Genomic DNA, 27,029 nt, shown 5'->3' with positions numbered 1-27,029 from the left:
TATTTATTAGTTATACATTAAAGAGTAACGTTAATATTTAAAGATAAATCTCCCATCCTTGGGAGAAATATAATCAATGATATTACCATGAAATATTGTCCTGATCACCATCACTGTCCACAGATGTATAAGAAAAAGGAAAATTGCATCATACAACAATCACAGAGATTTTCGGTGTCCAATGTCAAAAATTGTGATTGTTAGGTTAGGATTGAGGTTATGTAAAAAACGAAGTTGTTGGTTTGGGAACACATAAGTTTAAGTTAATCACTTATACGGTCAGAAGTTGGGAGGAAAGCTGTTGTAACCATAAAATAGAGCTTATATCCTACCAACATGTATATAATTAATTTTGCACAAAGGAGTTCTGTCATGTTTGCTAGGCATGTAGTAAAAAATGGTAAGCTAGACAATAGTGTACTTTTCAAACTTAAAGACAAAAATCACTCTCATTTACATTCTAGATGTTTATCTAGCTTATGTGGGTACAGAACTGAATATTCTCCGGTTGGTTGTTTAACATCAAGTCATAGATATTATGTTAATAGTTTTCAAACACAGATTTGCTCAAGACACATAAGATCTTTTAGCCAGAAATCAAGCTCAAATGATGATGATGATGATCCTAAATCGCCAGATGATGGTTCTGCTTCAGAAGATTACATAGTCCATCAAGCACTACCAGCCACTGTTGTTGTGCCAGAGGTTTGGCCTCATGTTCCTCTAATAGCAGTCAACAGGAATCCTCTTTTCCCACGCTTCATAAAGCTCATCGATGTAAGTAGCCTAAAATGAGAAACTTATTTTAGATTATGAGTGCCTTCTAACTTTCTAGTATCTTGGTAAACATTTTTTTGGCCTAAGTTACTTAACCAGATGCTGAAGTAGGTTGTTAACAATTCTTAAACTCTATAAATTGTAAGGGTTGTCATAAACTTCACAGTACCTACCTACCGGTACCACATTAGTATTAATAACGTTTCAAAAACGTTCAATCACAACCATTTATCGTATTACTAAAAAGGTTGTGAAGCCTAGATGACGTGCTTCATCCTGGGAGATGAACCAAGAGAACCTGTGTTTGAGGGATTATTGCGGACATTTTCCATCACGATTAGTAAAATGCAAGTTTTCACGATATTTAGAGATCTTAAATCTGAAAAATTAAATTCAAACTAAGTTAAGAGAATGTCAGAATTTTGGGTTAACTAACTTAACTTAGTGGGCTGTAGGAAGTAGGCCCAAGTTATTGTAAACTTAGACTGTTAGGTTTAATCAATCACCGTAGTAACTTAGAAGGTTTTGTCTCCCTGGCTAGGAGCTCAAGGGTGCCAATCATATTATTGTTAAATATGGCCAACAGCTCATGAGGAGTAGTCTAAGCTAGCTACCTACACCTGTTGTGACCAAGAGCTTAACACGATCTGACAGAGGCTGTTTGGACGGTACGGTAGTGTGGAGAAGTATCTGTAGGTACTTATTGAATTTAAGCAAGCTGGATCCTTTTTAAGTAGGCTTAGTTAGTCCTGGTGGCTTTGTGTTGATAATTACCAGGGAAAGAAAAGTCATTTCATTGTGGTAGACAAGTTTCGTTCCCCTAAAAGATATAGCCTGAGATGATGTAGGCCCTACCTCTAAGAAAGTTTAGAGTCAGAGTATTTTAAAATAAATTTTAATACGGTAGACCTACTATAAAACTCATGTTTTATTTTCAGATTACGAATCCAATGCTGATTGATTTAATCAGGAGGAAAGTAAAATTAAATCATCCATACTGTGGTGTTTTCCTGAAGCGCAGTGAAGAGTAAGTAACTCAGAATAATTGTTAGTTATGTTACCAATCAATCAACCACAATTACTAGTATGTGGTTATTAGTATGTAGTAGTTTATAGTAAAGTATGTTATCAATTATGCCTACTTAAAAATTTTCGATTAAGTAGGCCAAAATCGGCTATTGTCACAAGGGGTGTGTTCAGCTTATAACTTTGTTAAATATTTTAACTACCAGTACCGTATTTAATTTTGTGAATTTAATTTCTTGGAATTTACCTAGCGTATATTGATGAATAGGCTGATTATGAAAACATGTTGATGAAATTGCCGGGAACAACAGATCCTGGACCGTGTTTCCATGAATAATCTCCCCGCCGCAAAGTGGTGAAAGCTGTCACATCAATGAACTATGACTTCGCAAGCCTCCTGAGAATAAAAATTGCACTCAATCAGTTCAAGCATAAAATGTGGGGTGAATATTTTTAGCTTTATAGTTTTGATCAAAATTATAATTTTACTATAATTGATCCATGTTACTGATCAAACTAGAAATAAAAATAAAAAATTAAATGTGAATTTAATTTTTCAGAAATGACAGCCAAGTAGTAAACAATGTAAATGATGTTTACTCAATTGGGACGTTTGCCCAAATACAGGAGCTACACGATATGGGTGAGAGATTGCGATTGGTTGTTCTAGCCCATCGAAGGATTAAGCTGATTAACTCAATTCAAGACATCGAAGAAGTACCTCCGGCAAATGGTAATACCGTGCTTCGTACTCAGGCATAATATTTAGCTCATTAAGTTAAATGAATGGTTTTGAGGTGTGCAACTCAATGATATAGGCTACTCAAGTTGGGTAGTGAGACAAAACTAGATTTTAGTATCGTGGTTTTGTGAAATAAGTACGGTATGCATTGAGTTTGAATTAACAATTAAAATACCACGCGAATTAAGAATATAACGGAATGCTTTACAGGATTTAATAAAACGTAAATCGATACTAGGTTGACACCAAAGTAAATCGTGTCTTAATAATAACAACTCGACCAATCCCCAGAGTCGTTCGTAACTAATTTTAATCGGTCAATATAACGTGGTGTTTATAACACAAATTGAAATAACAATATAGTGCTTGGTAACCACCAAAGCCTCGTTTAAGACAAGAGTCTTCGCTTATTCGTGCGCACAGAATCCTGCCTTGAACATTAGTAATCGACTAAATACAAAACATAATTTTAAATAATTATATTAAACGTGACTGGTAGTAAAATAGAGCGTTATCGTGGCTCTACACTTACCAGTGTTCGTCTCGTCTCGGGATTCCTAGTATTGGCTTTCGCCAGATATATTGTTTGTGAGGAATCGTGTACTAAACGGTTTGTGACGACTCCCAGTTATTGTTCCGTGGGGAGTGAACGTTTTGTCGACGGCTGAAGAACAACTGACTGCCCGGGGCGCTTGTTGAGCGGTCCTCTCCTACCGTCCCTGGCGTCTGGGTTGAGAACTTTAGTCATCCCCTTCATATGATGTCACTATGTCCAGCGTTCGTTGCAGACTTTTCGTGAAACAAATCAACTTATTCGAGATGACCGTGAAATATTACCCCACGGTAATTTTTTACTCGTTACAAGTAAATGTGCAATACAAATAAATAAGCAGTTGTATCGTAATTTTTAACTTTATTACCACATTCAACGGAGCTGTTTGAGAACCCATTGGCTGCCACAATCATGAGATCAATTTTGGTAAAGAACTGTGTAGTGTTCTGAGCTCTTTAATTCAGTAGGCCTAAAATAAAGAAGGACTTACAGCTCGTGACAAATAAGCTGGCACTTGGCCTAGTGCAGACAGTGTATGCAGGGGGTGGGTGGAAGTAAGGAAAAAACCGGACTGCAAACATTTCTGCTGACTCACGGGGTTGACCCCCCCGTGTGTGTCCTGAGCGTGTTCAAGAGGGTGGCTAGGACATTTGACGCAACCAGCATGATAGCATATGATGTTTTTGTACTAGATACTAGTAGCGATCGGTCAAGGGCCGTAGATGTCACCAGCTGTATTTCTCTGACAACAAATACGGTGATTTCTGTCATTAAAATTCTCTGTGATCTATTATACAGTTGACTACTCTTTTAAATCAATATAAGGAGATTAACCAATTTGTAAACCTTTCCAAACCATTTTGTAGAGCTTAACAAAACTAATTATTTAGTACATCGAAATGTTATTAAATGCGCCTAATGGTTACGGAGAAAATTCCAAAAAATTGTGTTCATATTTAAAATCCCCATGTTATTAGCATGGGATTGCTTATGGAGAATAAGTAAACTGTCAAAGTTTCTTGGTTCATGAACATATTTTTATCAAATTTGGAAAATGCATTTATTTCATACTAAACTACGTATCCAAATTAAAAAAAAAAACAAAAAAAACACACTTTCTAACCCTTCCTGTTGCAGCACACCTAAGTACTCGTTAAACCAATGCTATTTAAATCTATCTATACTATTATAAAGAAGAGGTGGTGTCTGTGTGTGTGTTTGTATGAGCTAATCTCAAAAACTACTGGTCGGATCGGGCTGAAATTTGGCATGATGATAGCTCACATTCCCGATTAACATATAGGCATATTTTTATCCCAAAAAATCCTTCGGGGCTCCGCCCCAGTGGCTCTGGAGTTTCCCATGTTAACCTTATGAGAAATGGAATTAATGAATCTTAACAGCTGTTTCAATTAAACAAGTTGGTTCTGTTCTATGATGTTCAATAGCATTAAAGTTACAAGGATTACCAACAGGGTGCAGCACTAGCATTATTTCTTTTGCATCTTTTGGCATATAAGCATTTGATACTTATATGCCAACCCCGTACGAAGGACGGGTACTCTGCTAGTAGGGAATAAATTGTAGTCTAATATTTTCAAGGAGATATTTCAGTGTAAATCCAATCTGGCAAATGAAAATTCTCTTAGTCTGCAGGTTTGCTGCGGTGGGGGTATTTGAAAGGCACTGGAGACAGAATGTCAACTAGTTTTCCTATCCTCAACTCCTGTTGTTCCTTATGCTAAAGAATGTATTTATAGAACCGTAATATTATCAGCAACAGTGGATGATGTCAGATTTTACTTTTCTGGTTTTGTAGAGATGGTCCTGAAGTTTCCAATGTTACAAACCGACGTAAACGTGTCTGTTGAAGAGTCTGCGGTGGGTCGCAGAAAAGCTCGCAATCGAAAGCCGAAGCCTCCAGCTCCAGAGCAACCGGAGATCCCACCAGAAGTTCAGGGAGAGAAGAAGGAGACGGACCCGGATGTAAACCCTGTCTTGATGGTAGAGGTGGAGAATATTGTGCACGACAAATTCAGACAGACTGAAGAAGTTAAGGTGAGTTTATGTATTGCTAATAATATTTTCAGTTTACCAATTGTCAAAGTTATGATGTACCTAACTCTTATCCCTCCACCCGAGCGCTTTGTGTGGCAGGGCTGCATGTCGAACTCGTCAGCCTACCGCGAGCGAGCGAACGCCTTCCCCGACCGACTTTTCCTATTCTCTCATTGAAATTTTAAAGTGTGACTAATTTCTGTCGTCTATTACACATTATTTCAATAAACCCCGATTTTAAAATACACTTTTGTCCCTCCACCCGAAATTTTGTCATAGTATAATTTAAATTATGTGCCCAATGCTGTTAAGAAACTAGTGAATTTGAAACATCTAGTAACAATGATGTGAAAAAAATAACCGATGTATGCTATGACTGCAACGTGCTACGGTCAACCCATTATTGGCTCTTGTAACTGTTTTTATTCAGCACTTTTTGTTGATTTCCAAACAAAAAATGAATGAGTTAGATTGACAGCTAGTGTTTGTTTGTGCAGGCTCTGACACAAGAGGTGATAAAGACCATCAGAGACATAATCTCGCTGAACCCTCTGTACCGGGAGTCTCTACAGCAGATGTTACACCAGGGACAGCGAGTGGTAGACAACCCGGTGTACCTGTCGGACCTCGGCGCAGTGCTGACCGGCGCAGAGCCTGGCGAACTACAGGCCGTCCTGGAGGAGATGGACGTGAGAATACTGAAGTAGACATTCCCTTATGAAACAGCTGTTGCCAGCTTTTATTCAAACAGAACATATAATGAGCCAAACGCTGAGTGTGCTGAGTTATCAAAGTATTTGATACTATGATATATGAGACATTACAGATGCTATAGCTTACAATAAGTTGTTCAGTTTGTCTTGGCTGATAAGTTGGTGTGTTTAATAGAAATCAGTAATTTACATCATTGCAAGCACACTTTGTCTATTAACTCATTTGAACTAAGTTTATTGTATAACTGGTTACACTTTTTAACATGGGAATGTCTAGTTCAATCTATAGTCAAAGAAACAACATTGTAAAAACTATTATTCATGGAATTTATCTTCTCTAAATAGTCAAAATATAGTAGAACCACTCTATTATGCCACCTTGGGAAACAGAAAGTAAGTTCAGAAGCAAAAAAGATCGGATTGTCAAGAAAACACAATGTTTGTTGCATATTGTATTAATTTTAAAACAAAGCAAAACAGAAATAAGAGAAAACCAGTGATAGATTTGAATTCTCAGCAAATTATAACAAAACCAAATGCTCAATTTCTTGGCTTAACTATTGATCAGCATCTAGATTGGAATAACCATGTGGACAAAATTTTACCAAAAATTAGTTCTGGAATAGGTATTTGCTTTGAGGAAAATGTCTTTTTATTGTAATATTGAAACAATGCGTAAAATCTATTTTGCATACATACATTCCCATATTGCTTTTGGGATTTGTTTATTTGAAGCAACTTCAAAAATTAATCTTGAAAATATATTAAAAAAACAAGAATATGCAATTAGAATAATGCTAAAACTACAGCGTGATGCCTCTGTGAAAAAACACTTCGTTGAACTCAATATTTTGACAGTCTACGGACAGTATATTTTTGACTGCATTTTAATGGCAATTAAGAAAGCTGATTCTCGTCCTTCAGATTATATTTCAACCCTTCATAAATACAATACTCGACATAAAGACTCCATAATAACATATAAACATCATACAAAATTTTTTGAAAAGAAACCTTCCTACATCGGTCAAAGATATTTAAATACAATTCCAAAAGAAATTAAAAAAGAAAGTAATAAAAACAAATTTAAAAAAATATTAAAAGAATATCTGATTAAAATAGCTCCGTATTCTTTTGAAGATTTTTTCCACCCATCACAGTCATAATGAATGACTGTGTGGTACATAAACGCTTTTTCAGTCTCCTCTGCATAGAGTGGATGAGATTGTCACTTAGGCTAGTTTGAGTTGTTGTACAACCTGACACTATTCGATGTATATATTGTACAAAATAATGAATAAAGAAGTTTGAATTGAATTGAATTGAATAGAGTACCGGTACTGTTATAAAACCAACAAACTGTTATAAGTATTATTAACTGCTCAGTACAGAACTTAATATTTGCACAGCAAGAATTACTTTGTTACGTCACGTGTTATATTATGTTTTGTATCTGTTTTGATGCTCTGTTTCCCTTGAAACAGATAGAAAATTTAGCAACTTAAAATTAGCCTGTGGCGTGCAACAGGTAATGAATCGCCTAAGATTTGCTTGAGAAACATTGAAAGCTTGAGCTCAATAAAACTAAGGGACGGAGTAAACGAGAAGGGTTCTACTGTAGCCTACAAAAACTTTGTAATGACTCTGTATTTAAAAAAGTTTGTAGCCTAATTTTGAAAATCAACTTTAAAATACTTAATACAAATTTTAAAACCTTTACATTTTGTTGTTTTTATCCGTTACTTTTTCGATTGCTATAATACAGTACGTTATTCATCTTTGATTTCCTCAAATCCCTCTTTTTTTAATACCTGGAACCTTGTAATAAAATAAAAAAATTATGATTTTTGAAACTAGGATTATGTACAGCCCAAACAGTCCTAAGAACAAAAGTAAAACTGAGCTAGGCCTTCTGATGGACAGTAACGAGTTTGAGTTGATAAAATGTTCAGCTGTATCAGAAATGTATACTATTAAGGGAACAGTCTTTGAAACCATGATTTTAACTATATAAACGTCGATTTAGATTTCGTAAGACTTAAGATTTTGTAAAAGTTGACATTTCAAGGCAGGGGGAATAAGTATAAAAACATTTCGTATCACAGTGTTTGTGATCTAGATACCGAAGCGACTGATGCTGTCCCTGTCGCTACTCAAGAAGGAGTACGAATTGAGTAAGCTGCAACAGAAGATCGGCCGAGAGGTGGAGGAGAAGGTGAAACAGCAACATCGCAAGTACATCCTGCAGGAACAACTCAAGGTCATCAAGAAGGAGCTGGGCATGGAGAAGGACGACAAAGACGCCATCGGAGACAAGTTCAGGGAGAGAATCAAGGTACACAGTTGTGAATTATAGATCAAGTATTTAATGTATATTCGCAAATTTTTAATGGGATTTCTTGGGAGATAAAATGTGAAAGGAATGTTTTTAGTGAACATTTTGGGAGGGAACAAAGTACTTTTTATGGGACTAGACAATGTATGATCAAGGTGGCAGCTAAAAAAAGCTTTCAATAAAAATCAAAAACTTTAAAATAAGTACAAGTTTTTTTATGAGAGAAATAACAGTGAAAAGTTGTATGCCTTATGGAGAGGATTTATGTGTTTCTACTTCTATGTGTCTTCGCCGAGTTATAGTTTTACTCTATATTATGTAGAAATGTCCTTCTATGTTCCTGTGGAATTAATGTAAAGTATGTTTTATAGGAAATGAAAGTTCCAACAGCTGTTATGGAGGTTTTAGAAGAGGAGCTACTCAAGTTGAGTATGCTGGAGAGCCATTCATCTGAGTTCAAGTGAGTAGAAAATAAAACTTAGTTTACATGTTGTGACACCAAAATGATGATAAATAGGCGATAATATTTTTTACTAAATCCTTCTTTCTTGTCTACCCGAAAAAATTGTTCGTGGGAAAATCATTAATCAAGATTCATACTGGATTTAAGTTCTTTAGTTTACGATTATTCATGATTTTCAACATTCTTTCAAGTAAATTAGTTGAGGGAAGAGTATTTACTATTTATTGAGGTGAAGATTTGCTGTCTTGGTTTTTTTTCTTCGGGATCTTGATAGAATGGAGTCTTGGATATGGAGACATCCTTGAGTTTCACTTCAATCTGGGAGAAGCAGGGACTAGAGCCAAGATGGGCCTCTCTTGCTGATCTACAATGTTTTGCAGCTTTTTCACTAGTCTGCTCCCAGTATACATGCCATGTCAGATAAAGCTTCCAGCCAATATTGCTGGGCTAGCTTGCATAAATAGTTTGAGGTGGAAGTTTGGTCATAGACCACTAGTATTTGTAACACTAACAGTCATAATGTTTTATATAGTGTGACTCGCAACTACTTGGACTGGTTGACCTCGCTGCCATGGGGCATCATGAGTGAGGAGAACTTGGACCTAACCCAGGCTGCGACTACCCTAGACGAGGACCATTATGGCATGGAGGACGTCAAGAAGAGAATACTGGGTGGGTGGATATTGAAATGATTTAGTAAGCAAGATAAACTTCAATACCAAACCACTTACATCTTACATCTTTCACAATCACTCTTTTCAATTTTTTTGAAGATATCAGACAATTCTCAACTTGTTTGAGGATGTGTTCATGTTTGTGTTTGAATATGAATGTTTTTATTGATCCGCAAAGCGATGGTTTTTTGTGGTAGAATTCATTCAGATTATAGTATGGTTACTTAGTAGGTACATTTTTAGGGAGCTTATGGATTTTTTATTTTAATATATGGGCTTCAAGAAATTCAGAAGAAGATAGGCCTAAAGAAATTTAGATCGATGTATGTTGGTGTTTTGCTTGTTAATTTTCTTTGGTCTGTGTTGGTTGATATTGTAAATGTTTCTAGATTTGATGTTGTATTAGTATCATGTTTGTCTATGTTGTACTTTGTTTTACTATTGCCGTTGTGTCATGGATATCAGAGGTAGGATCTCTTCATTAGTAAATTACAGCTTGCATTGTCCTTGGTGATGACATTTGTCTACTTAAGTTGAAGCTAGTGAACTGTTAATGTATAATGATTTTCCAGAGTTCATCGCTGTCAGTCAGCTGAAGGGTTCAACCCAAGGAAAGATCCTGTGCTTCTACGGGCCTCCGGGAGTGGGGAAAACAAGTATTGCCAAGTCAATCGCCAAAGCCTTGAATCGTAAGGTATGTGGAGATGAGATGTACCAGATAATTTATTGTAGTGGTCAGATAATTTTCCACATCAAATAATTTTAGAAAGTTGGACCTATGTGTGAAAATTCACACCAGTTTCCCTGTACTTACACTTTCCAAGAACAAACTGTTAATAAAAAGTTCTGACAAGCGTACATTTTCATTTTGAAAACACGTGTCAAACCTAAATGATTATGAAACCATTTGGTATGCATTCCTTACTCTGATTCATTAGTCTAACGGTAAAATATCACACCATGCATTGTCTGGATGCCTAAACACAAGAAAAAAACAATAACAATAATAAAAAATATTAACTGCCATCTCAGTGAATTTGATTTCGTCTCTTTCCAATTTTCACAATAGAAACCTATCATTCATGTAGTAATGAGCATTGTATATGAATACTTTTGAAACGTATACTTTTACTAAACCCTGTTCACACTTGCTAGCGCCTGCTCACTGGTTACACTTGAATACATCTTTTAATAACTGCCTTATCCTTATTGGATGGTTGTCAGTATTTCAGATTCAGCGTAGGAGGCATGACAGATGTGGCTGAGATCAAGGGACATCGCAGAACATACGTAGGCGCCATGCCGGGAAAACTGATACAGTGTCTCAAGAAGACAAAGACGGAAAATCCTCTCGTTCTCATTGATGAAGTGGACAAGATTGGAAGGTATTAGTTTTATTTTAAAAATCTGATCTACTGTTAATTTTTAAAATGATTTTCAAACATACAGGGACAGTCCACAGCACATGGCTATAGTTGAGTGTTAAAAGACATTCTATTATCTTTACTATGTCTGCCACTGACCTTCCTATCTTATTTTCACTTAACTTCATAAAAAAGACCAGTATTGTGTAACATTATAATATGTCTGTATTTTTTATGTATACCTTACCATATTATCAAATATCGACATTCCTCCTTTAGGAACTTTTACTAAATGAAACAGTACACGGCCAAAACAGCGGAACCAATGTTACATTTAGAAAAGTATTTAAACAAGAACACATAACCTACCTGTATTTTATTGTTTTGCCAATACCAAAATGTTGTGTTTTGATAGGTCAAAATTAATAGTTGGTAGCGTGACTGACTATGATTCTATGGCAGGGATGTCGTGGGTTTGCATCCTGGTGCCTGCCACTAAATTTATTAGTTCAGTTCATTTTAGTACTGTAGTGATTCGATTCATCCCTTGTTATCTTGGATATGTTCCTCAATCAGGCTTGAGACCGATATGTAAAGGCAAATGCAATGTTAATAGGACTGCCAACCTCTATATTTAAAAATATAAGTAAGCTTATTTGAGATATTGTTCACAGTTCATTTTTCCATTCCCATTGTTTTTGTAGGGGTTACCAAGGGGATCCGTCGTCTGCCTTGTTGGAGATGTTGGACCCTGAGCAGAACGCTAACTTCCTCGACCACTACCTCGATGTTCCAGTAGACCTGTCTAAGGTGAACAACAAGCTGTATTGTAGATTCTAGATGCCAGGCGGGAGTATTAGAACTTAGTTTAAGCTCAATTGATACTACTGCCACTTGTAATTATTTGTACATTTTGGATTGAAGCGGTGAGGGTTGAAAGGGTAAATTAAACTGCCTGTCACACTCCTGGGAAACTTAAAACTCATTAAGTACTCAACCTTGCCCTTCTATTAACAACCTTTGTTCCAGGACTTGTGTGAAGGCCCAGCTGATACCTCAAGAGTCTGATCAGATAGGTGTATTAGTATTAAGGATAACATACACCAAAGAGGCAAGAAAAACTATAGTCAATTCAGAGAGCAGATCAGGGCTGATAGGTGTTAATTTTACAGTTTATGTTCAAGTAGTTTTCATGCATGGTTTGAAATACTCGTTATAGCACAAGCACTTGGTTAAAAAATTTAAAGTACCGATAATTGAATCATTCACAGATATTTTTACCAACCTCACTACAACTTTGTATTTTGTTTAATGTGTTGTAGGTATTGTTTATCTGCACAGCCAACGTCATAGATACAATCCCAGAGCCACTGAGGGACAGGATGGAGATGATTGATGTGTCTGGCTACGTGGCCGAGGAAAAGATGGCCATAGCCAAGCAGTACCTCATTCCACAGGCCATGCGGGACTCAGGCCTACAGGTTGAACAGGTTGGTCATTATATCTCATGCTTAGGCTACAGTTGTATTCGTGGCTATTTGCTGTAGTTAATCACATTGAAGAAATGAACTATGCACACATTCAGATAGGAATAATGTGAGACTGATACCGACTTGAACCCCTACCGGCAACGGCAAATCAGGCCAGAATCCTCATCTGATGACTTCATGGGCTAGGTGTTCTGGGCCCTCATGAATCAAAGATATTACTTAGAAAATGTAGAGGTTGTACAGCCATCCATTCTCTTGTTTTGAAAAGAAGCACTAGACGACTGCTGATCCTTGCCTTGGAGCGTAATTTTCGCAACTGTATAAGCTGTGACTGGTAGCCTACCACTAAACCACTAAACAGGAGAGCTAAAGATTTTCCTCAGAGAAGTGTCTTCTCCTGAAGAAGGTGTGATAAACATCATACTCATCTTTCTTGGTGATCCCTTCTTCTTTGTCCCTACCTTCTTTGTCCGGGAAAAGTGTTTTCTGAAGCACCAGTGGCCAATCAGGAATTGACAGAAGTGAGAGCAATCTCCTCCAGGCCATGAACTACTTGATCAATCATATCCCGGATGACAGGCTTAACACCTTACAACACCACTATCCCACTAGTGCTGTAAAGTCTCCTAATGCCTAGCTACTACAGTAGCTTGTTTTCTCACGTTTTATAGAAAAAAGCAAAAGATTTAATACTAGGTGGGTACAATTTTGATGTATGCAATTGAATTATTAATTTTTTCATCGATTTGTAATCAAAATGGCTGTCATGCAAAGTAACAAGGTTGCAGGGTAAAAATGCTGCTACATAATATACACAGAAGAAGTTGGTATTTATAAAACTTGATCTTTTCCAGATAACGATCAAAGATGACTCCCTCGGCAAATTAATTAAGTCATACTGCAGAGAGAGTGGAGTGAGAAATCTACAGAAGCACATTGAGAAGGTAAAATAGTTACATATGTAAAAAAGGTTAAACTGGTAAAATTCAATATTGCAAACTCAAATTTGATATATTTTCTGGATTTTCTAGTCAGATATTTAGAAAGTAGATATTAAATAGATTGCAAAACTTGATATAGGAATGTAGCCACCTTTAATTCAAGCAGCAGTAAGAAAATAATAAGTAAAATAGCAAAAGAATTATCTATTTTCATAATATTGGCGTAGAGGAAAATAAAAAAAATTCCAAAATATGAGATTAATAAAAAAAAAAAAATAGACTTGGCTCGAAATTCGTTCAACAAACAGTGAACTGTGTACAGGTGGTGCGGAAAGTTGCGTTCAAAGTTGTGAAGAAGGAATCGGACAGCGTGGAGGTGACTGCAGACAATCTGCAGGAGTTTGTTGGCAAACCTGTATTTACACACGATCGGATGTACGAAGTGACACCTCCGGGAGTGGTCATGGGACTGGCATGGACTGCGATGGGTAAGTGCTGCGTTATATGTTGAAATTTTCTATCTAAAATCAAGCTGCACACCACAATAACAGTTTTCCACTTCCACTTTAGGACTCTGAATTTTTGAAGTTTTTTTTTTCGGGTTCACTTTTGTAAAAGTAGGTTTGAGCATTATAGTAAGCGTCTTATAACTGGTAGGTTTACATGTGAGTACTAAAAACTTGAAATTCAGTTGCCTGAATAGAGTAATAGCAGCTTTGCTTTGTTCAACAAGTTCAAGCTGGTAACATTGCTGTTTTGGCTAGAAGGAACCTATTGAGGTCGGGTTGTGGTACTGTGTTCTCTTAAAAGAGTCTTTTGATTGAATGTTCTATTTGACCTATCCTCTCATTTAAATGACTTCCTTCTGACTCCTTGTGGACCGTCCTCAGTATGATACAAAAATGATATGTGCATAAAAAATTGGATTTTTATGTATGCTACTACTACTACTCCTGTGGCCATTGGAAACCTAGGTGGTTTTTGGCCTCGCCAACCATGTGCCTCCAAGCTCTTCTATCCTCTGCCAGCTCCAAGTCTGCTCCCATTCCTCTTAAGTCCTTCGTCACCTCATCAACCCATCGCATTCTTGCTCTACCTAATGGTCTCCTTCCTTCTGGTATACCTCTGAGTACCATCTTTACCATCTCTCTCTCACTTCTACGGTTAATATGGCCCATCCATCTCAACCTCCTACTCTTAACTATTCCCACAATAATCTGGTTCACCATATAATTCTTTTAACTCTCTAACTATGGCTCACATCCAGCAGCTTGGCAAACTTGTATTGCCACATGTGGATATATTTGCCTCCAGTGAACAGAGTGTTCATTTTTCCTTATCCTCCATGCATTTCCTTCTTTTACTGGTCCAAAAATTCTTCTAAAATTTTTTTTTCAAAAGTAATAAGGCGCTTCTGGGATTTATGTATTTATGTATGCTAGTTATGTGCAAAGCTTTATTTTGTAATTTTCAATGGTTAAAAAAATTAAATGCGGTATTCAGTCTTTTTGAGGGATAAGTAAAGACGGGTTAGGCATATATTTGAAAATGTTCTAGATATTCTTGGACGAATAGGGATTGCATGTACCATTTTTTATGTCAAAATTATTTTTTATTCTCTAAGAAGTCATTGTTATATTTATTTAAAGTAGGAAAAAGTGTAAAAAGTGCCAATTCTTTAAAACAAATTGTTGCCTATTCTGATCGTGTTTTTTTTTTTTTTGTTTCAGGGGGTTCCACTCTGTTTATCGAGACAGCTCTTCGCCAACAGGTGGACACAGAGAGCAAGTCTTCAGCTCCTGGTGGTTCTGTAGAACTGACCGGACACCTGGGGGATGTGATGAAGGAGAGTTGTCGCATAGCGCTGACTGTGGCCCGCAACACACTGAGAGAGCTGCAGCCTGACAACACGTTCCTCACCAGCAATCACATCCACATACATGTGCCTGAGGTAAACTCCACTCTCCACACAGTCTACGTTATCCAAACAGTTGCTACAACTGGGAGATCAAGAGTTCTTAATGTTTGAAGATTATTTACAATTGCAATGTAATGAACTGGACAACGTTTAGAAATAAATATTATGTGGTAGAGGCTCGATCCAACATAAACTGGGCCACAGAAAACCCATTGTATATGTTAAATCATTAAATGATTGAAGTGTCTCCTTGGGCAAACCTACAAAGGAGACAAGGTCATAAGAATAAGAATAATTTATTCCATTGATCTTTTTACAAAAAAGTAGGACACATCATATCAATTACAAAATAATCATCTTAATACAAGAACATTTCTTATACATCAAAATATTAGATCAAATACAATTAGGCATAGGCTAATAAATAACTCATTTTTATTCATACAAGGCTTCATCAAATTTTCCTAAACAATAAGAAATTGCATTCAAGGGCATTGGCCAAAGTTCTCCCCTATCAGATGCCCTATCTTCAGAGTTTGGTCAAGGGGAAAAAGTTTGATTGATTTACCTTATTTATTTACGTTTAGTCATACAACAAAGAAATAACATGCAGTCTCAAAGTAATCGATTAGTCCACAGGGAGGTCTTCTGTATGTCAACATTTTAGAACTATTTAAATGGAGGCCTATCTATTGTCACAGCAAGGCCACCGAGTTCTTAAATTGCCATGAAATAGACATTGCAAATAATTTTAGTCTGCTAACCAAAGTTAAATTCCTTCTCCAAAATCTTTACTTAGAAAGATTCACTGACAGGGTTTGTTGTGTTGCAGGGTGCCACACCCAAGGACGGCCCCAGCGCTGGCGTCACTCTCGTGACAGCTCTATTGTCACTGGCTCTAGACAAGCCGATACGTCAGAACGTGGCCATGACTGGAGAGATATCTCTCAGAGGCATTGTCTTGCCTGTGGGTGGCATCAAGGAGAAAACCATCGCGGTAAGTGACAACATTTCATTCATAATTAAATATTTTTGTAGATATATTATGGCTGCATTATGTAAACTTTGTATCATATGTATCATATCAACTGTGATTGATTTTTTACCAGGGAGGGAAGTAAATTTTATTTTCTGTGTTGTTCAGTAGGACCTAAAGAAAAGAAGACAGATCTTATTTTTCTGAACTGAATACCACTTATAATGATCATCCATTCATAGATAGTATACAGGGTTAGGCAAAAGTCTGGAACCCCCGAGTTAACTTTTTAACGCGTTGCAGTAGGAAAACCAAACTCGGCACATATTTACAACATAAAAAATTGCACTTTTTGATTAAAGTTACAACTTTGCCCCAGCCCCAAAAATGGGGTATTTTGGGGGCAGCTCCAAATTTTCAAATGTAAACACCTATCATGTGACCCCTCATTTTAAAGGGTTTATCAAGAGAAATTGAATAGCGCAAACCAGAGGTCAATATCGCACCCCTAATCAAAATGGCAGCCATTTTAATTATTTAAGATGAGCAAGCAAGATAAAGTCTGGACACCCACAGTTAACTTTAAAAATTTAATATTTTAATACTGACCAGCCTGGACACCCACAGTGAACTTTAAAAATTTAATATTTTAATACTGACCAAAAAGTGAATTCTCTTTTTTATAAAGGTGTGCTGAGTTTAGTTTTCCTGCTATAACCTGTTAAAAAGTTTATAGGAAATATTTCAAAATGACTGCCGTTTTGATTAGGGGTGCGATATTGACCTCTGGTTTGCGCCATTTAATTTGTCTTGAGAAACCCTTTAAAATGAGGGGTCACATGATAGGTGTTTACATTTGAAAACTTGGTGCTGCCCTCAAAATACCCCATTTTGGGGGCCGGGTACAAGTTCTTTCTAACTTAAATGAAAAAGTGCATTTTTTATGTAGTAAACATGTGCCGAGTTTGGTTTTCCCACTGCAACACAATATAAAGTTAACTGGGGGTGTCTAGACTTTATCTTGCTTGCTCATCTTAAATTAAAATGGCTGCCATTTTGATTATGGGTGCGATATTGACCTCTGGTTTGCGCCATTCAATTTCTCTTGATAAACCCTTTAGAATGAGAGGTCACATGATAGGTGTTTACATTTGAAGATTTGGGGCTGCCCCCATAATACCCCATTTTGGGGGCTGGGGCAAAGCTGTAACTTTGCTGAAAAAGTGCAATTTCTTATGTTTTAAATATGTGCCGAGTTTGGTTTTCCTACTGCAACGCGTTAAAAAGTTAACTGGGGGGTTCCAGACTTTTGCCTAACCCTGTATATTCATATAGATGTGTGTGTGTGTGAATCAGCATGAGGTGTGGGAAGAGTGTTTTATGGGGTAAATACTGGATTTTCCCATGTTTGACCCTTAAAAAACATTAATTGAAAACTCTGATTTCTTCCTTTAGGAAGCATTTTGTAGAGCTTAAAAAAATAATAATTTAGTACATATACAGAAGTGTTGTATTTTTCTAACAACTATGGAGATAGTAAAAAATACAACTGTAGGTTTGGAGGATAAATAAATTGTTGTAGTTTGCTTGTTTATGGAAATAGTTTGATTTAATTTTAGCAAATTTGTTTATTTCATATTCAAGATATCAACATTTTGTTAAAACGCCTTCCCTGTAGCAGCAAACCTAAGTACTCTTAAAAACTAGTAGTACGCTTATTCTGCGCGTAACAGGATGAGTGAACATGAGCGCAATAATGAAAGAGTCCACCCACACCTAGCACACTTACCGGTGTCACTGGTGTACACAATAATGTTATTTGTATGGGCAAATCAACCCATGAGTCGGGGCAAATAATGGTGAGTCGGTGACTCAAGTCGGTAGCGTCACGCGAACTTCGGGCCCAAGGCAGCGATGTCGTGAGTTCGGATCCTGGTCACTGCCACTAAATTTTATCAGTACAGTTCACCTTTGTACTGTACCGGCTCACAAATTGCTTTGCTGTAAACGATCCAGACACGGGCGAGGTTAAAAGAGGCTGGACCAACCTCTTAAAAAAACCAAATCTCAGTCAACAACAATCCTAACTTCTCGTCCATTAATTAACCAAAGTAATTGGTAATATACGTAATGTATTTCCTGTTTCCCTCTCTTCTCATAGCATTTTATTATTGCAGATACGTTAATCTAACTGTCACAAAGAGTTCCCACACTCTGGACTGTTCACCTTGACTACTTCCTTTACCACTTCCTACGTCGTGGACCTGTTTCCCTCTCTTCTCATAGCATTTTATTATTGCAGATACATTAATCTAACTGTCACAAAGGGTTCCCACTCTCCGGACTCCTCGCCTCGACTACTCCCTTCACCATTCCTACGTCGTGGACCTGTTTCCCTCCCTTCCCATAGCATTTTAAGAATTGCAGATACTGTACATTATTCTAATTATTACAAAGGGTTTCTACACTCCGGAATGCTCGCCTCGACTTTTTCCTTCACCACTTCCTACGTCGTAGACCTGTTTCCCTCCCTTCCTATAGCATTTTAGAATTTCAAATAGATTAATTTAACTTTTACAAAGGGTTCCAAAACTCTGGACTGCTCACCTTGACTACATCCTTCACCGCTTCCTACGTCGCTTCCTACACTAATCTAACTGTCACAAAGGGTTTCTACACTTCAGAATGCTCGCCTCGACTACTTCCATTACCGCTTCCTACGTCGTGGACCTGTTTGCCTCCCTTCCCATAGCATTTTAGAATTGCAGTTACACTAATCTAACTTTCTCAAAGGGTTTTTACACTCCAGAATGCTCACCTCGACTACTTCCATTACCACTTCCTATGTCGTGGACCTGTTTCCCTCCCTTCCTATAGCATTTTAGTATTGCAGGTATATTAATCTAACTGCCACAAAGGGCTTCTACACTCCGGACTGCTCGCCTTGACTACTTCCTTTACCGCTTCCTACGTCGTGGACCTGTTTCCCTCCCTTCCTATAGCATTTCATTATGGCAGCTACATTAATCTAACTGCCACAAAGGGTTCCCACACTCCGGAATGCTCGCCTTGACTACTTCCTTCACCACTTCCTAAGTGTCGTGAACCTGTTTCCCTCCCTTCCCATAGCATTTTAGTATTGCAGGTATATTATTCTAATTGTCACAAAGGGTTTCTACACTCCGGACTGCTCGCCTTGACTACTTCCTTTACCGCTTCCTACGTCGTGGACCTGTTTCCCTCCCTTCCTATAGCATTTCATTATGGCAGATACATTAATCTAACTGCCACAAAGGGTTCCCACACTCCGGAATGCTCGCCTTGACTACTTCCTTCACCACTTCCGACGTCGTGGACCTGTTTCCCTCCCTTCCTATAGCATTTTAGTATTGCAGGTATATTAATCTAACTGTCACAAAGGGTTTCTACTCTCCGGACTGCTCGCCTTGACTACTTCCATCACAGCTTCCTTCGTCGTGGACCTGTTTCCCTCCCTTCCCATAGCATTTTCGAATTGCAGTTACACTAATCTAACTGTCTCAATGGGTTTCTACACTCCAGAATGCTCACCTCGACTACTTCCATTACCACTTCCTACGTCGTGGACCTGTTTCCCTCCCTTCCTATAGCATTTTAGTATTGCAGGTATATAATTCTAACTGTCACAAAGGGTTTCTACACTCCGGACTGCTCGCCTTGACTACTTCCATCACCGCTTCCTACGTCATGGACCTGTTTCTCTCCCTTCCCATAGCATTGTAGAATTGCAGTTACACTAATCTAACTGCCACAAAGGATTTCTACACTCCAGAATGCTCGCCTCGACTACTTCCATTACCACTTCCTACGTCGTGGACCTGTTTCCCTCCCTTCCTATAGCATTTTAGTATTGCAGGTATTTTAATCTAACTGTCACAAAGGGTTTCTACACTCCGGCCTGCTCGCCTTGACTACTTCCATCACCGCTTCCTACGTCTTGGACCTGTTTCCCTCCCTTCCCATAGCATTTTAGAATTGCAGTTACACTAATCTAACTGTCACAAAGGGTTTCTACACTTCAGAATGCTCGCCTCGACTACTTCCATTACCGCTTCCTACGTCGTGGACCTGTTTGCCTCCCTTCCCATAGCATTTTAGAATTGCAGTTACACTAATCTAACTTTCTCAAAGGGTTTTTACACTCCAGAATGCTCACCTCGACTACTTCCATTACCACTTCCTATGTCGTGGACCTGTTTCCCTCCCTTCCTATAGCATTTTAGTATTGCAGGTATATTAATCTAACTGCCACAAAGGGCTTCTACACTCCGGACTGCTCGCCTTGACTACTTCCTTTACCGCTTCCTACGTCGTGGACCTGTTTCCCTCCCTTCCTATAGCATTTCATTATGGCAGCTACATTAATCTAACTGCCACAAAGGGTTCCCACACTCCGGAATGCTCGCCTTGACTACTTCCTTCACCACTTCCTAAGTGTCGTGAACCTGTTTCCCTCCCTTCCCATAGCATTTTAGTATTGCAGGTATATTATTCTAATTGTCACAAAGGGTTTCTACACTCCGGACTGCTCGCCTTGACTACTTCCTTTACCGCTTCCTACGTCGTGGACCTGTTTCCCTCCCTTCCTATAGCATTTCATTATGGCAGATACATTAATCTAACTGCCACAAAGGGTTCCCACACTCCGGAATGCTCGCCTTGACTACTTCCTTCACCACTTCCGACGTCGTGGACCTGTTTCCCTCCCTTCCTATAGCATTTTAGTATTGCAGGTATATTAATCTAACTGTCACAAAGGGTTTCTACTCTCCGGACTGCTCGCCTTGACTACTTCCATCACAGCTTCCTTCGTCGTGGACCTGTTTCCCTCCCTTCCCATAGCATTTTCGAATTGCAGTTACACTAATCTAACTGTCTCAATGGGTTTCTACACTCCAGAATGCTCACCTCGACTACTTCCATTACCACTTCCTACGTCGTGGACCTGTTTCCCTCCCTTCCTATAGCATTTTAGTATTGCAGGTATATAATTCTAACTGTCACAAAGGGTTTCTACACTCCGGACTGCTCGCCTTGACTACTTCCATCACCGCTTCCTACGTCATGGACCTGTTTCTCTCCCTTCCCATAGCATTGTAGAATTGCAGTTACACTAATCTAACTGCCACAAAGGATTTCTACACTCCAGAATGCTCGCCTCGACTACTTCCATTACCACTTCCTACGTCGTGGACCTGTTTCCCTCCCTTCCTATAGCATTTTAGTATTGCAGGTATTTTAATCTAACTGTCACAAAGGGTTTCTACACTCCGGCCTGCTCGCCTTGACTACTTCCATCACCGCTTCCTACGTCATGGACCTGTTTCTCTCCCTTCCCATAGCATTTTAGAATTGCAGTTACACTAATCTAACTGCCACAAAGGGTTTTTACACTCCAGAATACTCGCCTCGACTACTTCCATTACCACTTCCTACGTCATGTACCTGTTTCCCTCCCTTCCTATAGCATTTTATTATTGCAGGTATATTAATCTAACTGTCACAAAGGGTTTCTACACTCCGGACTACTTCCATCACCGCTTCCTACGTCATGGACCTGTTTCTCTCCCTTCCCATAGCATTGTAGAATTGCAGTTACACTAATCTAACTGCCACAAAGGGTTTCTACACTCCAGAATGTTAGCTTCAACTACTTCCATTACCACTTCCTACGTCGTGGACCTGTTTTCCTCCCTTCCTATAGCATTTTAGTATTGCAGGTATATTAATCTAACTGTCACAAAGGGTTTCTACAATCCGGACTGCTCGCCTTGACTACTTCCATCACCGCTTCCTACGTCATGGACCTGTTTCTCTCCCTTCCCATAGCATTGTAGAATTGCAGTTACACTAATCTAACTGCCACAAAGGATTTCTACACTCCAGAATGCTCGCTTCGACTACTTCCATTACCACTTCCTACGTCGTGGACCTGTTTCCCTCTCTTCCTATAGCATTTTATTATTTCAGATACATTAATCTAACTGCCACAAAGGGTTCCCACACTCCGGACTGCTCGCCTTGACTACTTCCATCACCGCTTCCGACGTCGTGGACCTGTTTCCTTCCCTTCCTGTTGGATTTAGAATTGCAGTTATATTAATCTAACTGCCACAAAGGGTTTCTACACTCCGGACTGCTCGCCTTGACTACTTCCATCACCGCTTCCTACGTCATGGACCTGTTTCTCTCCCTTCCCATAGCATTGTAGAATTGCAGTTACACTAATCTAACTGCCACAAAGGATTTCTACACTCCAGAATGCTCGCCTCGACTACTTCCATTACCACTTCCTACGTCGTGGACCTGTTTCCCTCCCTTCCTATAGCATTTTAGTATTGCAGGTATTTTAATCTAACTGTCACAAAGGGTTTCTACACTCCGGCCTGCTCGCCTTGACTACTTCCATCACCGCTTCCTACGTCTTGGACCTGTTTCCCTCCCTTCCCATAGCATTTTAGAATTGCAGTTACACTAATCTAACTGTCACAAAGGGTTTCTACACTTCAGAATGCTCGCCTCGACTACTTCCATTACCGCTTCCTACGTCGTGGACCTGTTTGCCTCCCTTCCCATAGCATTTTAGAATTGCAGTTACACTAATCTAACTTTCTCAAAGGGTTTTTACACTCCAGAATGCTCACCTCGACTACTTCCATTACCACTTCCTATGTCGTGGACCTGTTTCCCTCCCTTCCTATAGCATTTTAGTATTGCAGGTATATTAATCTAACTGCCACAAAGGGCTTCTACACTCCGGACTGCTCGCCTTGACTACTTCCTTTACCGCTTCCTACGTCGTGGACCTGTTTCCCTCCCTTCCTATAGCATTTCATTATGGCAGCTACATTAATCTAACTGCCACAAAGGGTTCCCACACTCCGGAATGCTCGCCTTGACTACTTCCTTCACCACTTCCTAAGTGTCGTGAACCTGTTTCCCTCCCTTCCCATAGCATTTTAGTATTGCAGGTATATTATTCTAATTGTCACAAAGGGTTTCTACACTCCGGACTGCTCGCCTTGACTACTTCCTTTACCGCTTCCTACGTCGTGGACCTGTTTCCCTCCCTTCCTATAGCATTTCATTATGGCAGATACATTAATCTAACTGCCACAAAGGGTTCCCACACTCCGGAATGCTCGCCTTGACTACTTCCTTCACCACTTCCGACGTCGTGGACCTGTTTCCCTCCCTTCCTATAGCATTTTAGTATTGCAGGTATATTAATCTAACTGTCACAAAGGGTTTCTACTCTCCGGACTGCTCGCCTTGACTACTTCCATCACAGCTTCCTTCGTCGTGGACCTGTTTCCCTCCCTTCCCATAGCATTTTCGAATTGCAGTTACACTAATCTAACTGTCTCAATGGGTTTCTACACTCCAGAATGCTCACCTCGACTACTTCCATTACCACTTCCTACGTCGTGGACCTGTTTCCCTCCCTTCCTATAGCATTTTAGTATTGCAGGTATATAATTCTAACTGTCACAAAGGGTTTCTACACTCCGGACTGCTCGCCTTGACTACTTCCATCACCGCTTCCTACGTCATGGACCTGTTTCTCTCCCTTCCCATAGCATTGTAGAATTGCAGTTACACTAATCTAACTGCCACAAAGGATTTCTACACTCCAGAATGCTCGCCTCGACTACTTCCATTACCACTTCCTACGTCGTGGACCTGTTTCCCTCCCTTCCTATAGCATTTTAGTATTGCAGGTATTTTAATCTAACTGTCACAAAGGGTTTCTACACTCCGGCCTGCTCGCCTTGACTACTTCCATCACCGCTTCCTACGTCATGGACCTGTTTCTCTCCCTTCCCATAGCATTTTAGAATTGCAGTTACACTAATCTAACTGCCACAAAGGGTTTTTACACTCCAGAATACTCGCCTCGACTACTTCCATTACCACTTCCTACGTCATGTACCTGTTTCCCTCCCTTCCTATAGCATTTTATTATTGCAGGTATATTAATCTAACTGTCACAAAGGGTTTCTACACTCCGGACTACTTCCATCACCGCTTCCTACGTCATGGACCTGTTTCTCTCCCTTCCCATAGCATTGTAGAATTGCAGTTACACTAATCTAACTGCCACAAAGGGTTTCTACACTCCAGAATGTTAGCTTCAACTACTTCCATTACCACTTCCTACGTCGTGGACCTGTTTTCCTCCCTTCCTATAGCATTTTAGTATTGCAGGTATATTAATCTAACTGTCACAAAGGGTTTCTACAATCCGGACTGCTCGCCTTGACTACTTCCATCACCGCTTCCTACGTCATGGACCTGTTTCTCTCCCTTCCCATAGCATTGTAGAATTGCAGTTACACTAATCTAACTGCCACAAAGGATTTCTACACTCCAGAATGCTCGCTTCGACTACTTCCATTACCACTTCCTACGTCGTGGACCTGTTTCCCTCTCTTCCTATAGCATTTTATTATTTCAGATACATTAATCTAACTGCCACAAAGGGTTCCCACACTCCGGACTGCTCGCCTTGACTACTTCCATCACCGCTTCCGACGTCGTGGACCTGTTTCCTTCCCTTCCTGTTGGATTTAGAATTGCAGTTATATTAATCTAACTGCCACAAAGGGTTTCTACACTCCGGACTGCTCGCCTTGACTACTTCCATCACCGCTTCCGACGTCGTGGACCTGTTTCCTTCCCTTCCTGTTGGATTTAGAATTGCAGTTATATTAATCTAACTGCCACAAAGGGTTTCTACACTCCGGAATGCTCGCCTTGACTACTTCCTTCACCACTTCCTAAGTGTCGTGAACCAGTTTCCCTCCCTTCTTATAGCATTTTTAGAATTGCAGATACATTATTCTAATTGTCACAAAGGCTTCCCACACTCCGGTTTGCTCACTTTGACTACTTCCTTCACCACTTCCTACATCGTGGACCTGTTTCTCTCTCTTCCCATAGCATTTTTAGAATTGCAGATACATTATTCTAACTGTCATAAAGGCCCCCCACACTCCGCAGCGCTCGCCTTGACTACTTCCTTCACTATTTCCTTCACTACTTCCTACATCGTAGACCTGTTTCCCTATCTTTCCATAGCATTTAAGTATTACAGATACGTTAATTTAACAGTCTTAAAGGGTTTCCGTACTCCTTTCTTTTCACTGCTCACCTTTCCGCTTCCTTTACTACTCTCTACGTCGGGGACCTGCCCCCCCCCCCCCTTCGCATAGCATTTTAGTATAAAAATATACCAACATTTTTGAATATTTAATATTCAATGCCAACATTAAATTGAATAATGTAAAAAGCTGCTTTGTTCTAAGTACATACATACCTATATACTTTTAATTAAAAGGCGAAATTTTAATACTGAACATAAACGGTTTATAACTGCCGACTAATATTGTTAAGTTCAATTTATTATTATGAAAGTTTTGAAATTTAATTAGCTTAAATAACATTATTCTGAAAGCTGTGAAATTATAATGATATATATTCATAGACGCCAAACTGTTTACTCCATGAATGAAAGAGCTTAGAGTAAAAGTCGTTCTCTCTGTCTTAAGTAGACAACAAAATTGTTGGTCGCAAAACGTAAACAAATAAAAAGAAGAAGAAGGTAGCTCCTAATGTTATTCTTATGGGACAAATTTAAAAATGTTTTTTAAGTATTTTATAATTACTACTGAGCGGAATCGTCTAGAATTTTAATGGTGTCTTTGCACTGGTGTCATAACTATTTGTGCAAAATTTGAACGCTATAAGTGCAACGGTTCTTGAGTTTTGGGTGCGAACACACACACACACACACACACATACTCCAGCGGACAACTTTTCTCCGACTCCGCTATACACGATACATAGATTCGTTCACTTCGTTCACTCATCTATTAATGTTAGCCTATTTAAATAGGAAATAGAGCAGACTATTTTATGGGAATATTTTTGAGTAAATCCAACCAGGTAAATGGAAATTTGCTTAGCCTGTAGGTTTGCTGTGGTGTGGTTCCTCAAGTGTTCCATATGAAATAGTTAAACTTAAAAATATGCAACCCGAAACAAAATTAATTCATTATTTTGCACTGCTTTAGTCATAGGCTATTCAGTACAATATGCGTAGCTAGCTAATACAATGAAACTGTGTAATAAAATTTGGAAAAATTAACCTTACTTAAAAGATTATTTACTTGTAAAACTGAGCTGTATTTAAATAATGCTGCCTCAGTTTACAATGTGAAACACAAAATCTGTGAGTTGACATCTGTGTAATACAAAAAATATATATCTTTTACCCAAATCCTTCCATCATCCATGTAGGTCATATATACCAATTTCCCAGAAGGCCTAAGAACTTAGTTTTGTGAAGATATTTTTTAGCATTTTTTTTTCTTCGGTAAAATAAAATACTGTATTCGGTTGCAGGCAAAGCGAGTTGGTGTATCTTGCATAATTCTTCCAGAGGAAAACAAGAAAGATTTTAACGACTTACCCAAATATATCACAGATGGTCTAGAAGTGCATTTTGTCAGTAATTACATGGATGTGTACAAAATAGTGTTTCCCAAAAGTTAAGACACCGCTTAGATTTTAAGTTTATTGTTATTAGACTAAACAAATCTTTACAAAACATTATAATGCAGAACTGACTGATAGTGTAAACTGCCTGTAAGTAATTTAATTATTTATACGATACCAATGTTAATTAAAATGTTTATTTTGTAAAAAATATATGTTTAGAAAACTAACTTATTTGTTGTTCTAAAATAACCTCCCTGTACAAAGGCTTCACAATAATACCATTTTAAAATAGGTTTTGGATTTAGTTGGAAGCGACTGAATAATTCATACAAAAAGTGTGAATGGCAGTAAAATTTGAATTGTTATTGCAGGGTGTGTTTAAAGCACAGAAATTTAATAGAGCCAAGACTTTTGAATATTTAACCTTCTTGTAGAATATCTCTTTATTTTGACAAGA

General features: G+C 38.6%; 1 protein-coding gene across 2 annotated transcripts; it reads left to right on the top strand.

Moving 5' to 3' along the window:
- The first annotated feature begins 215 nt into the window (after nt 1-215).
- On the top strand, nt 216-26,799 carry LOC129002576 (lon protease homolog, mitochondrial-like). 2 transcript variants are annotated; one of them, XM_054430493.1, is made up of 17 exons: nt 216-777; nt 1,716-1,804; nt 2,364-2,536; nt 4,972-5,156; nt 5,654-5,845; nt 7,989-8,204; nt 8,576-8,664; nt 9,200-9,339; nt 9,914-10,035; nt 10,566-10,726; nt 11,410-11,515; nt 12,028-12,195; nt 13,050-13,139; nt 13,459-13,624; nt 14,867-15,087; nt 15,887-16,051; nt 26,477-26,799. In XM_054430493.1, exons 1-17 carry the CDS (start codon nt 337-339, stop codon nt 26,624-26,626), a joined length of 2,874 nt encoding a protein of 957 aa, XP_054286468.1. In that variant the 5' UTR covers nt 216-336; the 3' UTR covers nt 26,627-26,799. The 2 variants fall into 2 exon arrangements, with proteins under 2 accessions (XP_054286468.1, XP_054286467.1); XM_054430492.1 differs by having other exon boundaries at nt 4,918-5,156.
- The last annotated feature ends 230 nt before the right edge of the window (nt 26,800-27,029 follow it).

Source organism: Macrosteles quadrilineatus, unplaced genomic scaffold (assembly GCF_028750875.1).
Source record: "Macrosteles quadrilineatus isolate MER2022 unplaced genomic scaffold, UCM_ALF_1.0 Scaffold_9__3_contigs__length_116548681, whole genome shotgun sequence".
In the NCBI taxonomy this organism is placed as follows: Eukaryota; Metazoa; Arthropoda; class Insecta; order Hemiptera; family Cicadellidae; genus Macrosteles; species Macrosteles quadrilineatus.
Note: the sequence above shows the minus strand (reverse complement) of the source record. Positions and strands in the feature narration are given on the sequence as shown.